Source organism: Strix aluco, chromosome 10, assembly GCF_031877795.1.
Source record: "Strix aluco isolate bStrAlu1 chromosome 10, bStrAlu1.hap1, whole genome shotgun sequence".
Taxonomy (NCBI): domain Eukaryota; kingdom Metazoa; phylum Chordata; class Aves; order Strigiformes; family Strigidae; genus Strix; species Strix aluco.
The window spans coordinates 16,287,216-16,301,975 of NC_133940.1; the positions used below are offsets into that span (position 1 = coordinate 16,287,216).

At 45.7% G+C, this 14,760-nt stretch overlaps 1 protein-coding gene across 1 annotated transcript; it reads right to left on the reverse strand.

Moving 5' to 3' along the window:
- Positions 1–386: 386 nt before the first annotated feature.
- Positions 387–6,568, reverse strand: LOC141927738 (cis-aconitate decarboxylase-like). The gene is made up of 6 exons (XM_074834990.1): positions 6,548–6,568; positions 5,909–5,963; positions 2,909–3,096; positions 2,636–2,728; positions 2,157–2,362; positions 387–1,406 (listed from the first exon to the last, which is right to left on the reverse strand). Exons 1-6 carry the CDS (start codon positions 6,566–6,568, stop codon positions 488–490), a joined length of 1,482 nt encoding a protein of 493 aa, XP_074691091.1. The 3' UTR covers positions 387–487.
- Positions 6,569–14,760: the final 8,192 nt, after the last annotated feature.

A 14,760-nucleotide genomic window follows, 5' to 3' on the forward strand; every position in this document is an offset into this window, starting at 1 on the left:
CTGATAGATTTTTCATCTGGCCAGCATGACTAACTAACCATGATCTGAAAAGTGCCCAGAAGAGCACTAAGAAAAGCACACGTTTTGCAGCTGAACCTCATCTTCTTCCCAGATTCATCAGTTAGGCATTCTGCACAACTTTGAATGCACCTTTCAAAAATATCTAGACACAGTTCCTTCTGGGAAACTGGCTTCCATACGATACCCCAGGATTCTCACAGATTTCCATGGGATTTGTTTTGTATTTGTGGTGGTCTTTCAGTTACTCAAACAGCATCAACCATGAGTTGAAATTTAATCTGTGTACTAGTTACTGACACAGACACACCTCCTGCCTCATGGGCACCTTTGGTATTAAACTGTCTACTTTGACTTCAACGGGTGGGAACTTTCCTGTCATTGGAAATCAATAGTAAAGCACCAATGAAGAAAGGAATCAGAGTTGCACTGGGACAAGTCCCGTATCAAAAACCCACTTGCTGTTCCCTCACAGGCTGCAGGCCAGCTGGGAACTATCTGACAGATTCTCCAGGTTGTCCACCATAGTGATGATGGTTTCTATTTTTTCTTCTGAAAGCACATGAGAGGCATTGGATCGAAACTTCTTCAGGAGCGATTCTTTGCTCAGAGGCTTACGCCAGTGCCCATAGAAAGTGTCACATTTGCCTGTCAGGACATCCCCGCTGTGCAGGAGCAGTTCCACCTCTCCGTACATCTTGTCAAAGTTGGCCACATTATCTTCAGGATGCTCCACCACCACTTTGTCCAGCAGCTCCCTCAGTTCCTGCCGGTGGATGCTCCTCTCTGTGAAGGAGCTGAGGCCCACTTCACCATCCAACAGGGCAGTACAGGCATTGAATTGGAAGGAGTGTCTAGCCTCGTGTTCAGAGCTGGGGAAAGGCCGATTGATGTACTTTGACACTGGGATCTTCAACACAATGGTGCGGATCAAAGAGGGAGAGAATGACCCTGCATAGTGGATGAAGAGGTTCCGGACAGACAAGGCAGCATCCACCACCCAGTGCATCCCTAGATGGGCTGGGAATCTCTTGAAAGCAATATCCTGCTTCTCCAAGAGGAACTCATGATGGTCACTTGGTGTGGACAGTGGTTTGGGTTGATAGACACTGTAGAAAACACTGAATCCAGAGCAACCAGGAATATCATCCAGAATTAAGGGGTTCGCTTCCATCCCTCGGGCGGCCAGCAGTGCTGCTTCGAAGCCCAGACGGGTGGCATTTCCGATATGCAATGGCTTGGCTTGGGTGGCAGCATTTGCCATGGGTGCCCCTGCAAGCGATGCAGCAATGCCCAAAGCGTGTGTGCACTGGGCTGTGCTGAGAGAGAGCAGTTTTGCAGTGGCTGCAGCACTGCCCATGGTACCGACCACCGAGGGAGGGTGAAACCTAAAGGGGAAATTGCAGATATGAGCATCCCTGCCTGCTTGGCACAGGGAGCACCCAAGCACCTCACCTACCAGACCTGCCTTTGGGCCTGGAAATGAACTGCCAGGCCAACCAGTGGAAATCCCTCCTGGGTCTGGTGCAGGTGGGATTCACCTAACTCAAAATTCAGCCATCTAAAAACTAAGTGTCTACTTGAAACTACATTGGACACAATAGAGTGAGCTCAGCATCTCCAGAAAGCAATTTTTAATTTTCCCTGCATAGGTGACATGGCTTGTGTCCATACAGCCAAACTTTCTCCCCCCAGACAAATAAAATGGCTTCATCCAACATGCCCAAGGGTAACAGTTCCTTATTGATTCCATCCCTTGGACCACACCATGGCACTGCCTGGTGAATGGCAGTTGACACAGGCAGAAACTGTGCCAGGGACTGTGCCCACAATTAAGCTGTCTGCATGGCTGTGTGCCACTGCCTGTTCTGTGCTCTTGCTCTGGTTAGTTTAGATGATGACACTGCAGACTCAGTGGTAGTCCTCCTGATGGTTGTTTTTGAGGCAAGATCACTGGAGGTCACCAAATGAATATGTGGTGCCTCATCAGCTCTGGCAGAACTGGAATTTGGCTCTCAGTAGGGCTTTACCCTGTTCCTGAGTTCAGCTGGACTTAAACTAACATTTTGGAACCCTGAGTAGGCCTATTAACAGACTCACCAGCCCTCGTCCTACTCGGTAAAGAAAAGGAGGTTTACCTTTTTGGAATGTTGTGAGCCTCAGTGGAGAAATGCATAAGCCTTCCTTGCACTTCCAGGCCCACATTAAACGCCAGCAGGAAATCCATGCCATTGGGTTTGGTGCTTGGAGGTAGCATCTGGGAAGCTGCCAGAAGAGCTGGCAGAATAGCCCCTGATGGGTGAGTAGCAGGGTGCCAGGTATCATCAAAGTCCATGGAGTGAGTCTGCCAGAGAAATGGAGGTAAGGACATGCTGGTGTGGAGGGCGGGAAGCTGAGGGAGGGAGCTAGGGGTCCTTGTTGATATTGCTGAGGCTACAACTGGTGGTCCCTATGATGGCTGTTTGATCCCTCTAAAAGCAGTGTGCAGGACTGCAGAGGAATCCATGACCTCTTTTCCCTCGTTACCCCTCCCAGTCACCAGTCTGCTTCCTGTAATACTAACTAGTGTCTTTGAAGGCACCATAAGCAGAGCTGCTCCTGGAAGAGCCTGCCTTACCGCAACTCCGTTGGTGAATGCAGCCAGCGTGGGGGAGAGCTTTATGCCTGGCTTGCCATAGACAGAGCTCACGGCAACTGGAGAGTACAGCTCCTGTGAAAGGGAGGGAAATTCCGGTGAGGACCTTGAGTGAAGCAGTGATTGTGGGATGCCAGAACACCCCTCTACTGCAAGGCAAAAGTCCTACGTCAGACATGGAATAAGGCCTTAGTTGTGGTGGTGGTGTCAGGCTGGGGACCACCTAACTACATGGTAATATGGGGCTGTTCCTACCTGGCAGTACTGCAGAGCGATATCAAACACATGCGTTGTGCTGCCCACAAGGCCAACCCCAATGCTGTCGAGGATCATTCTCTTGCTTCTGTGACGGACGATCTTGGACAAGTGCTCGGGTTGAACACCATGGATGAAGGAGGCAAAGCTGCTGGTCACGGTCTCCTCTGGAGCACTCTTGGCCACCACTGCAGCACCAAGAAAGAGGGAAGGGGATAAGGACACATGTGGGCCACGTGCTGACAGCTCACAGGTCTTCACTCCTTAGTGCCACTGAATTTATTGAAGGGCAAAGGCAGCTGGAGAGTGCAGGATCTGTCCAGCGTGTCCCTTGGGTCACATGGCTGCATACAGCCTTACAGACTTGGGAGGTGACATACAGCTTCCCTGTGCTGTCCCAGGCTGTAAGCCTCCCCCTGAGAATGTCATTTGGGCCCAGAGTCACCTCCTGGGGCTTCAGGCACCTGGTGGAGCCTAGGAGAGGAGTACCGTTGCTCTAGGCTCCCTCTGTAGACAGTGGAGAGATGCTCCTGGAGAGGGAACTGGCATCTTCTTTGAGGGGAAAGTGCCATTTCTCCCTCATTGTCAGCACAAGGAGCCCAAGGCGAGCAGACTGGTGTAAATCCTGTCCCTTTCCATGGGTTTTCAAGGGTCGACAACACGTCCTGTCTCCTACTGCCTTCACATGCTGTGAAGACTGCTCTGGGCACCTCCTGGGGTGGCTTCAGGAAGGTTCAAGTGAAGCAGTTTCAGGACTCAGCCACATCCTCCTAACCTGGGTTTCAAGCAACCATCTTTTGGGGAGTCAATACAAATTATGTCCCTTTATCTGGAGAAAAGGCAGACCTGATGCCCTGCTACATTACCAGTGCTGCCGATCACATAAACTCAAAACTTCCTATAGCTTCCATTATGTTTTGGCAAGCAGGACTAGACCCAAAGCCTGAATTTATCCAGAAGTTTGGTCCTATAAGGCACTGAGGTGTCTTGCCTCACCCAGCAAAGCTCTTAAGCCCTATGCACTCAAAAGGATCCTAGTACTTAAAAAAAAAAAAAAGTCCTTTGTGTGTTCTTTCATAGTTGAGCTCAGCATATCAGAGGATTCAGCCTATGCTTCAAAAGGGGATTAAACCAGAAGATCTCCTGAGCTTTATGGAAAGCTTTTCCTGTCTCTGAAAACACCTTTGCTGATAGAAAAGAAGCAACACATAGAGCCTCCCAAGGCAAAATCTGTGCCTGTATTTATGACCTGTAAGGTAGAGCTGGGCAGACAGCACAAACTACTGGCACTTTTGGCTTCGGAAGTCACCATTTCCAAACCTTTGGAGGTGTTAAAATTCTGTAGAAAATACCCAATTTGGGACCACTGTACTTCTTAATTTCTGTGACAAATTGCTTTGTTTTGATGACTTTATAATTCATAGGATTACAATTATTATGACCCATTATAATTTATAATATAATTTTGAGAGTGCATGTGAGAGTGGGAAAACTCTAAATTTCAATATAGCTAACATTTGCATGATTGCAAGTCCATATATATATATATACACACGTATGTATGTATGTGGGGGGTACACACAGATGGCATTAATGTCCAAATGAAACTAATCACATGAAAAAGTCAAGATGAGTGAAACAAGAAAATAAAAATACTTTGCTTCAACATCTTACAGGAAACCTCATCAAAATCAGCAGGTACATATGACACTTTATTTTTTAAACAGAAAATATTGCAATTTAAAAAAATGACCATTCCCTAATTTCACTAGCTTGTATTCATTCTTAAATGTCATGTCTACTGACTCACAGTTTGCTTGCAAATGTATTTGGACTCACCTAGAGCCTAGGAGTCTAAAAACCACTTGGAAACACAGCTGAGAATGTCATCATTGCTGTGATTCACTGAAATAAAATTCATCCCTTGCAGTGGCTCTATGAAATATATTACTATAAGAATCTGTAACACTCAGCAGTTTGGAAACCCTCTGCTGACAAAAATCTGTGTCCTCTCTGTGTACTCTGAGAGCATCTTCACTATACCACAAACAAAAGCACCAACGCCCTCAAGGAGAAGGAAACAGTGAAGTTAAACTAGATTGGAAAGGCTGGAGGAAAATGTGTTCGAATCACACTGCACCCATAAAATTCTGATTGCTTCCTTCCCGTCATCAAATGCTCTTTGTCACTTCAGTAGGCAATGATATTTTTTAACCCTTCAGTTAAAAGCATTTAATGACTCCAGTGTTTTTGTCCTGGTATGGCAGCTGTGCTGCAGAACTTAATAAAAATAAAAGACCCTGTCCAAGACCAAATAGATCTGCATGGATTATAATAATAATAATAATAATAATTATTATTATTATTATTTCTCTTGTTCTCAAGTGTTCATTAAGTAACATTCATTGCATTTGTTGTATTAATAACACATTTTAAAATAATTTAATAGACAAACTTTTAATAGATCAAGTGGCTACACAGCAAAGTTCTGCTTAAATTGTCCAAAGCAGAGAATCTGTAGACATACAGCACTGGAGAAGTCAACGCACTGGCTGTGAGACACAGAGAGTGATCTGTGAATCACTTCAAGCAATGCTGATAGAAAGATCAGATGTAATAAAGAAGTAATGACAAACAGAGGAGTTAAGGATCTGAGCAATCCGATGACAGCTACAATTTAAATATCTTACATTTATGGTCAAAGAGTAAGAATTTGGAAAGTCTGGTTCCAAATCAGTTAAAGTTTCTATTTCAGTGCAGGACTAGCAATCAACATTTTTACCGCCTGTTACTTTTCTCCTTGTTCTTTAGCAACCGAGGGCAATAATCAGCACAAGACCGCCCCAAGTATGCCCTGTCTTCCACGAATTTGAGCAGTTTATCTCAGTGTGCTTAGTCCAGCACTCTTTTTTTTTTTTTTTTTAATAAAGTAATTACATGATTATTTTGGGATGCTCTTTAAAAAGGATAGGAAATGCTGTTCTGCAGAGAGATACAAACCATGAGCAGCAGTTTTGTGAACTTGCCGGGAGCTTGCCAAGAACTTCTGGGATTTCTACAGTAAAGACAGAGAGAGAGCATTTGTCACCTAAGCTGCTTGAACTTTTTCAGAGCCGTTTTACTGGTTGTGCCTCTAATATGACATTGTAAGGCACTCACAGATCAAACGAGTGGATAAAACTAACTACATATTTAAAGGAGAAAAAAAATATTTTCCAAAGCTCAGTCCAGCAGGGGTGCCAAGAATAGCCAGGGAAATAAAGCAGTACAGTAGAAGGGGCAGTACAGGCTTTTCAGACCTACCATGAAATCCGCTTACGGCTGTGAGCAGGACCGGCTGAGAGCAGACACAAGGAGAAAAACACAGCGCGTCCCAACAACAACAACCCCCCCGCCATGGCACCATACAAAACACGTTTGGGGCACATAAAAGGAATAATCATGGAAGGAACAGGTTAGTAACTATGAATAAAGTGTCTGCAAAAACCATCTGATTTTGTTAGTATTGGGGCAGGTTCCCATTTAATATCACGACAGTTTTGACCAGTTGAGTAACTGGCTGGAAAACGACATTACCTCCTTAAAGTGAAAAAGGAAAGATCAGAGATTAATAGGTTTTGTAAACGAAATAGTAGTTACCTGTAAGGTTAAGTAGACCATGCTGGTGGCTGTTACCACTGCTTAATCCCCAGCTCTGCACTGCTCTATTCGAGGGATGGGAGAGGTGTCTGTCTGAAAGGTGCTTTGGTGTCAGGGTTTATATATGCTTCTGAAAGGCAATTTGCTTTTTGTTTTTTTGCAACTGAATTTCAAGTGTGATGACATCAGCCTCTGGGGACTGAGAGGGTGGGGGGAATAGATGAGGAGGGGTTTTTTTTCTCTGCTGAACAGAAGGGAAACCCCCTCTGGTTTCAGGAAATAAAAAAAGATTTAAGACAATAACTGACAAAGTTCAAGGAAATTCCTGTCTCCAAAATGCAACAGGTGCCAGTGTGTGAAGCAACTGGCCCCAGGCTCCTCCTACAGAGGAGGACTATAAAACTGGTACTTACCAGGAAATGAGAGGGACAAGAGCATCCTCCCATTGAGCAGAAGTGTCACCAAACCAGGTAATACAAGCTGCAGAGGGAGAAGCATGGCATTGGTGGTTTTCTTTGATGTTTTTCTTGAATACAATCAGTGTTTTGTCATTTGGCTGAATCTTTTCATAGCTCTCCTTCTAAATATTCAGCTCTGTGATGTTGCCTGCCATGTGCTGCTGGTTCATTGAAATGTTTGTGCAGATGTGAACTCTGTAGCTTCCAGGAGACATTGGGACGTTTGCTCCCAAAGGAATGTCTGGACTTTGGGGGAATGCCATGGCTCTTTGCTTTGTCCAATAGTGAAACCTGGGGACATTTAACATGCTGCATATTATTTTGTACAGAATAACAGCCTGGTGTGATACACCTTGCATTTAAAACCAGCCTGAATTTTCTACTAAATAACTAGGCAGACCCTTGATCATTATGAATGTAGCAAAGCATCTCAGGCAACTTTGTGCTGTTTTTCACCAGAAAAGAGTCAGGGTTGTGATATTTATTCCAGCTGTGTAATGTTGCTGTGCACTGTTAATCTTGCTGCATGCTTATCCAAAAAGAATTACAATTCATTCTCTTAACATGTTTATCTTGAGAGACGCAGTATTTTGTCAGAGCTATATAAACATTTGTTATCATTAATAAGGTGGGATGGAAAACTAATCGCAAAATGCCACTGGGGAATAAGTGTCTGAAAATTTAATGTTTTGGTATTTATATATGTGTCCCCTGGCATGCTAAGACTTGCTCCAACCTCCTGGGGAGGCAAGGTCCATACACCATCATATTGCCATTAATATTAGTCAAGGTGAAGAAGCACGGGCAGCATATGCCAGTGCAAAGCACACAGTGATACCTGCGAAGTCCAGGTATAACAGCAAGATAGAAAGGAGGTGCAGAGGGGAATTACCTTTTCTAGAGTTGCTGAAGGGAAGTTATTGAGAGCAAGGTGGCAAGTAAAGGAAAAGTTGTTCAGAGGCTGCAGCTCAGCTGGCACACTGGCCACGTGGTCATGCTGAGGGGAGAAGAGCCAGGACCTCACAAGCCATTTCTGCAAACCCCAGGCTGAAGAATGTCAGGGGCAAGCAGGAAAAGGAAGGAAGAAGGAAGAGGTTGGGTGAGTGAGGGGATGGCTTTAGCTTTGCCCCCGCTGCAAAGGGATTTGTGCAAAGGAAGGATCACCCCAGGCTGCTCCATCTGTTGGGTAGAGCCATCTCTCTGAAAGACCTGGCAGCACCCCAGGTTTCCAGGTGCCTCCTCACTGTGGGGAGGTCTCCAGAGTTGTTTCCTGGACAGTGGCTGTGCTGGCTAGTACCCCATGTGTACAGAGAGCTGCTAACCCCACATGGTAGAAAGGGACTTCCCGTTTGCTCCTCTGCCTCCGCGCTGCCCTGCATTGCCTGCATAATCTCTACCCAAAGAGCTACTTTGCATCAGTCCCAGCTGAGGATGCCCAGCTTGCAGACTTCAGTGCAAAGGCAAGACTTGGTGGAAGATCCCTCCTTGCTGTGTTGCCTGGAGTGGGGAGCAGAAGTGTCACGTTATCAGTTTTCTGTAGTGCATGTGGAGAAACAGGTCCTTTCAAAGTGCCAGAGGCAGCAGCTGTACGAAACAGATAGTGACAGCAGCAGTGAGCGGTTTTATCCTAGGGACAAACAAGGCTTGGGCATACTTGGAACAGAAAACACTTCTGAGTGTTTCCATGCAGATCCTTGTTTCTCCAGGTCTTGGTGCAGCCCACAGCATCACTAGTGCTGCTACTCCTGACACAACAATGGGAAAGGATTAATTATCTGACACGTCCTTACGTTGCATGAAATAGAGGAGGGGAGGTAATGCACAAATGCTGAAATGGTGTTAGGACAGTAAGCACAAATCTGTGTTTGAAGTGTGTGGGGAGACACTGTGAGTAGGTGTGAGCAGAGCAGGTCTGCAGCTGTTTCCAGCCCTAAAACTTTCTCCTTCCACGAGAAGATCCTTCATCCTCCTCCTTTTCCATATCTTGGTCTAAATCCTCTCACATCCTTTCCCTTTACACCTCTGTAGCCTGATACAGCATATCCTGGTACTTCTTTTTCCCCTTCTCAGATGTCCTATGAGGGACTGCACTGCAAGCAGAGGGAACCAGCCCTATTAGTTGTGTCTCTACATCCTTCACAAAACCAAGCCGAATGTCTCAGACTCTAAAACTGCTAGCACAGCTAGTTATGCAGGAACCGCCAACAAAGTGAGCCTTGGCAAATTGAAAACCACTTCTGTGAGCCAAGCAGTCACCTGGCCAGCTCATCTTCCTCCAGAAAACCCATCTCATCCTCCCCCAGAGATCGACTCAAAACAGGGGCTTGTTGCAGCATGCCTAGAAAGCCACTGTCTGAGCTATTTCAGACTGAAACATCTGGAGGAACTTAATATTGTGGCCTGCCTCCAAGTATAACCATTTAAACCAAACCGCTTATTCATATCTGAATGTCATTAAAAAAAAAAAAAAAAAAAAGACAATGTCATTGACTCCACAGGTAGCTTCTCAGCTCTTCCTAAGGGTGCCTCATTTCTTAGGGCCTCCTTCAAGCTGCTAGTTTATACAGATGCTTGATGTTAAAAGAGAGTGCAAAACTGATTTGGTGCATCTCTCTTTCTGAACCAAAAAAATCTAACCTTTAGCACAACCAAATAATGGAATGAATTAATTGTCTCCCAAGGTTCTCCTGAAAGTTTTTATTCCTTGCACATTTCGTGAGAGTTTAAGTTGCTGAATCAGTTCAAAGCTGTTGGGAGTCAATTTATCCTTAATTTTTGTGAAAATTACATCCTTTAGAATAAATGGAGAGAAGGAAAACATGGTTATTTTAGTGGGAATAAAGAATCCAGGGGCCATTGATGTTTGCAAAATGTATATGTCTGCCCAGGAATACTGTGTGTTTAAGAGTAGACACTAAGATTTAGGTTCATTTAATATTCACAAAACCACTTCTTCTTTGGGTAGTTCTCCTTCACTCCCCACTTCCCATATCAATAGTAGTGCCACATGCTTTCCTTTCTTTCCAAAAAGCTTTTTGGAATGGCTGAGAACAGAATACATCACTTTCTCCCTTTCCAACTCCTTTAGGTCATAAAATGTTCTAAAAATACCAAAATAACAAGAACATTGCTGTTTTATTTTCATCTTTGTTTCTTAACAAAAACCTCCAGAGAGAAAACTCCAGCTCATGGTACCCAGGAGTGCAGAGGAATGGAAATGTGGGGGCTGCCTGCAAATAGACGAGTTAATGGTAGAAATATGAAGGGTTTGAAAATAGGCTATTTAGTCACTAGGGTTTCAAGAAAGGGATGGAGCTGGAAAATTCCATCTGGAAGGGAGACTGTGTATGAGTGCGTCGTTCCTGCCTGTTTGTCTGTAACAGTGGATAAGAAATGTCCTGGAATGGCTCAAAAATACCTTGTGGGTTTCGTCTGAATGTTTGTTCATTTGTGTTAGGCTATTCATTCCTCTCCATCTCCAGCAGCCTGGAGAAGAGGGGGATGAAACCATCACCACCACCTGCAGCGCTTTGGGGCACCTAAACATGTTTTTGCCAGAAATCCTTGTAGCCTAAATAGGTTGTGTGTGTTTTTTCTGGATAGGGCTCCGGAAAGTAGGCACCTAAAGTTCTGCTTTGAATTGAGCCTTTGTCTGGAGCAATAAGCGGGGAGGCACTATGGAAACACCTGAGCCTGTCACCAGTTTCTCCCTCCTTGGAGCAGGGGCATGGCTCTGAAGGCTGGCTGAGCGCCCAAGCCAAAGCAGCACTGGTCTAGACACCGACGATGGTGAGGTTGTGGGGGCGACTGCTGACACTCTTGTTTTGTCTGGAAGGGCCATGGCGAGCACGGCAGGTTTTGCGGCCGTCTTTTACAGTGAGCCGGCGGTGCTGGGGCTCCTCGCAAATGTGGTCAGCGCCTTCCTCCTCTGCCTGCAGAACTTTGCCGTGGCACATACTGGCCTCAGGCCACAAGGAGCAGAGGACATCCTCGCAGGTGGGTGACGCTGCTCATGGTAGACATGGGGGCTGCTGGTCAGAGGTGAACTTTCCCTGAGAACACCAGGCAGGATGGACTATTCAAGAGTCATCCCCATGGGTCAATGGGCAGCACTGGTGGGATGAGTGGGGAAATATGGGTTTTCTCCAATGTACAGAAGGTCTGTGTGCTCCCTAGGATGGCTGATCCTCCTTCCCCAGCAACTCTGCCAGGAATCTGGTCCAAACCTTTCATGTGCCATTCCCCATAGATCCAAACCACTCCTGGACCAGCTCACCATACTGAGCATACCAAGGGGCTCAGTGGCCACACGCCAAAGCTCAGCACAGAAATTTGTCATAAAGGTGGGAAGAGAGGGGAAGACAGAAGCCTTAGGGTTGGTCAAAAGCAGGTTGTGGGACTTGAGGTGGGATGTCCCCCAGATCTTGGAGACACAGTATTGCTTCCTGCAAATCAAGCCTTTTTGTGGCTTACTTCCTATCTGACCTCTTCATGTGTCTCTCAGGTGTCCACCTCATCCTGATTGGAGGCTTTGTCCAGCTCCTGGCAGGATTTCTTGCCTTCCGGAAGTATGACCACCTTGGAGGCACAGCCTTTCTCACCTTCTCTGCTCTGTGGAGTAGCTACGGGGCTACACGCATCATTGTGGCAGCTGACCCCTCCTTGCAGAACATAACGCTGCCCTCAGAGAATGCCAGCCACCTCCTGCCCACTGGCATGGCCCACCTCTCTGCCAGCCAAAGTGCAGTGGCTGGGCTTGTGGCCTACATTTCCATTTCCTTTATCCTCTCTTTCTGCTCAGCCACAGTGAACTACATCATGCCCTTCATATTCGGGGCCATCGCACTTGCCCTGGTGTTTGAAGCAGTTGCACTCTTTGGCCAGTGGGCCCTGGTAGTGTCAGGTGTTATTGAGCTTGTCATTGTCATGTGTGGATTGTATGGAGCTGTGGCTCTCCTGTTTAAGGGCATCACACAACGGTATGTTCTTCCAGGCTTTGGGCATCCTCTCTTCAATGTCTTGCTACTGGGGTCAGCACAGAAGAGCTCTTCCAAGGCCATTGGGGAAGAAAAGAAAAAGAACACAAAGTATGCCGAGCCAATGGCTCTAGGCAACATCTGTGATACTGTCTCTCCCTTTTTATTTGCCTTTTACTTTTTTGGGTACATGAAGAATTTCTATGTTGGAGCAGTGTGGATATCCATCATCTCCAGCTGCCAGCTGGTGTCCAGTTTCTACAGTTACCTGAGAGGTGATGTCTACTACACTACCAAGTTTGGTGTCCACAGCCTCTACTGGCTGGTGATGTCCTGGGAAGAGTTTACACTCACCACCTTCCTTGGGCTGTCCAAGGCTCAGGAAAGCAGGCTGGGAATGATTGGAGGGTGGTTTTTCCTGGCCATTGCCTGCATGCTCTTTCTGATGTCAACCCACAAAGATACTCTGGAGATGCTGCAAAACGCCTCATTCATCATCCTCACAACTGCCGCCATCCATCAGATCCCAATGCCGGATGCTTACCTGTTCCTTGGCGTTGCCTGCAGCCTTTGCACTGCTCTCTCAATGTATGCCACTTTTGCCAGCCTTATCAACTCCATTGGGGAGAAAGCTTTGATTCCAGTTGGTGTCCAGGCTATGTCCAGCTCCGCTCTTCAAACCACACTGACGGCTGCCAAAATCATGTTCACAAGGTCCAAGAATTTCCCAAGTGGCACCAGAGCTGAAGTGCCAGATGCCTTGTTCTACATCTGCAATGGCCTGGCTGCAGTCTCTGCCATCCAGGGTAGTTTCAGTGACCCCATCAGACAGCAACTTTCCATACCCTCTGTGCTCATCCCAGGAGCCCTAATGCAGCTGTATGTCTGCAGGATCCAGGTTCAAGGCGGGAGAAGGTTTGGTTGCATTCTTCCATTCTGCTACGCTGCCTTCTGGGGAGCATGGACCTGGCTTCGGTTTGCAGGTAATGCAAGGTCAGGATTACAATTTTTCTTACTCAAAAAAAAAAAAAAAGGAAATTTTTAGGAAATTTCACATTGATTTCTCCAACGTAATTCCTTCTCCCAGGAGATTCAATGACAGTGATGACAGGAATACCAATATTCCTCCTTGTAAGAAGATAATGACCAAACATCCCAGCTGATACTCTTGTAATTGATTGCCATTGCTGCAGCCACTTGGTACTCCCACAGCTACAGGAGTCTAAGTTGTGTCTTTGACTCTAACAGAGGTCAAGATTTCTCTACTAAACTGATGTAAGACAGCGCTTAGACTGTCTCTAGACTGTTATCTCAGAATAACAATTCAGGAGATGCATTTTAGGCAGTGAAAGACTCCAGGTTCTGGATTTATCCTTCAGAAACCTGGAGAAATTTGTCTTGGTTGGTCATAGCCATGAAAAAAGATCTCAGAATGATGAGCCTGGGCTTTAAAAAGCCTTATTTAGCTCCAGGTGGGCAGCATGTTCATACAGCCTCCATGCCAGGTCCTATTAAAATGAGCCCTTGTGGGGAAAGTTAAAGTTATTGTTTAAGAGGTATAGCAAGAAGCTATTAATGTTTTCAGCCAGACCCTGTTTATTACAAGCTGGAGACAAAATCATCAGCTTTTTTGGATAGCCATCACCAGTTCCTCAGTTAATACCTCAAAAGCTTTGCATTGCAGAAGCAACGAGTTTCAATGCAGTAGAGTTTCTTTATAGCAGCCACTATCAATTAGTTTGAATTGTAGTCATTCCAACTGCAGATATGTCACTCTTCTGTTACACTGCACGTAATGGTTTGCTCACAACCAAATCTGCTGGTCCTGTTTCAGGTCACTTGTTGAACATCGGTGCAGGGAACAGTGAAGGATTCACTGCTGGTTCTATTGCCTTTTTGGTGCTCAATGCATTTTTAATTATTTTAGGTAAGTTTCAGTACCATGTGTGATTGATTGTTTATTGAGGGGTATCTGGGGTCAGATCATTAATCACATCTGTGGTCACTCTGTGGTAGAGATGCACAAGTGAGGGAGTCTCAGCTCTCTCTGTCACTCCGATTAAGCAAGAACTGAAATGTTTTGCCCACAGCCAGTAACAGAAGCTGAGTTGGCTTAGAAGAAACAGTCATAAGGGAACGGAAGAACATTTCAAAGAAAATAAAAGGTTCAAATAAGGTGAAAGTGTTAGATGGACTGGGCCAGTGGCATATATCCACAGTCACCCTCCAGCCCAGCTGCTGTAAATCAGAATCCTCTTGGCTGCCTGAGAAGTGTTTTCCATGTGAGCACAGTGTACTGGCAGATTAAGGGTTTGGCAGCTTGTCTCTTGAAAGCTGAGGGCTGAACAAACCATAGCTGTACCGCTCTGTTCCAACATGAATAGGGAAGTCAGATCATGGACTGCTCAGTTTTATCAAATAAGATTAAGCTGATTTAGGAACTCTTCTGCTGTTTCACATACATTTTTATGGGCCATTCTCTGATATGGGTTCCTCTTGTTTCTATTTCTTTTCACAGCTTCCTTTTTTAATGTGGTACTTCTCTGCATGACCCTTGCAATGGAGCTCTTGACCATTTGTTTTCTGCTCTTTACATTGGAGAACCTCCCTTTGCCATTTGAAAGTGAGTTTTAGGCCAACTTGGTCATTAAACCTTCACCCATAGAGTGTAGTGAGTGGGTCCCTGGTTAGGGAACAGTGTTCTGCATGAGCTCAATATGGAAAAAAGCAAGCAGAAGAGTGTGTCATCTTTCCCTATAAGACTGGTGTGTGTGCAAGC

Coding starts and splice junctions, on each gene's coding strand:
- LOC141927738 (XM_074834990.1), bottom strand. CDS start 6,568: ATGGTCTACTTAACCTTACAG. Junction 3,097..5,908: donor TCACAAAACTGCTGCTCATG/GTTTGTATCTCT, acceptor TTGGTGCTGCAG/TGGTGGCCAAGAGTGCTCCA. Junction 2,363..2,635: donor CATTCACCAACGGAGTTGCG/GTAAGGCAGGCT, acceptor TTTCTCTGGCAG/ACTCACTCCATGGACTTTGA.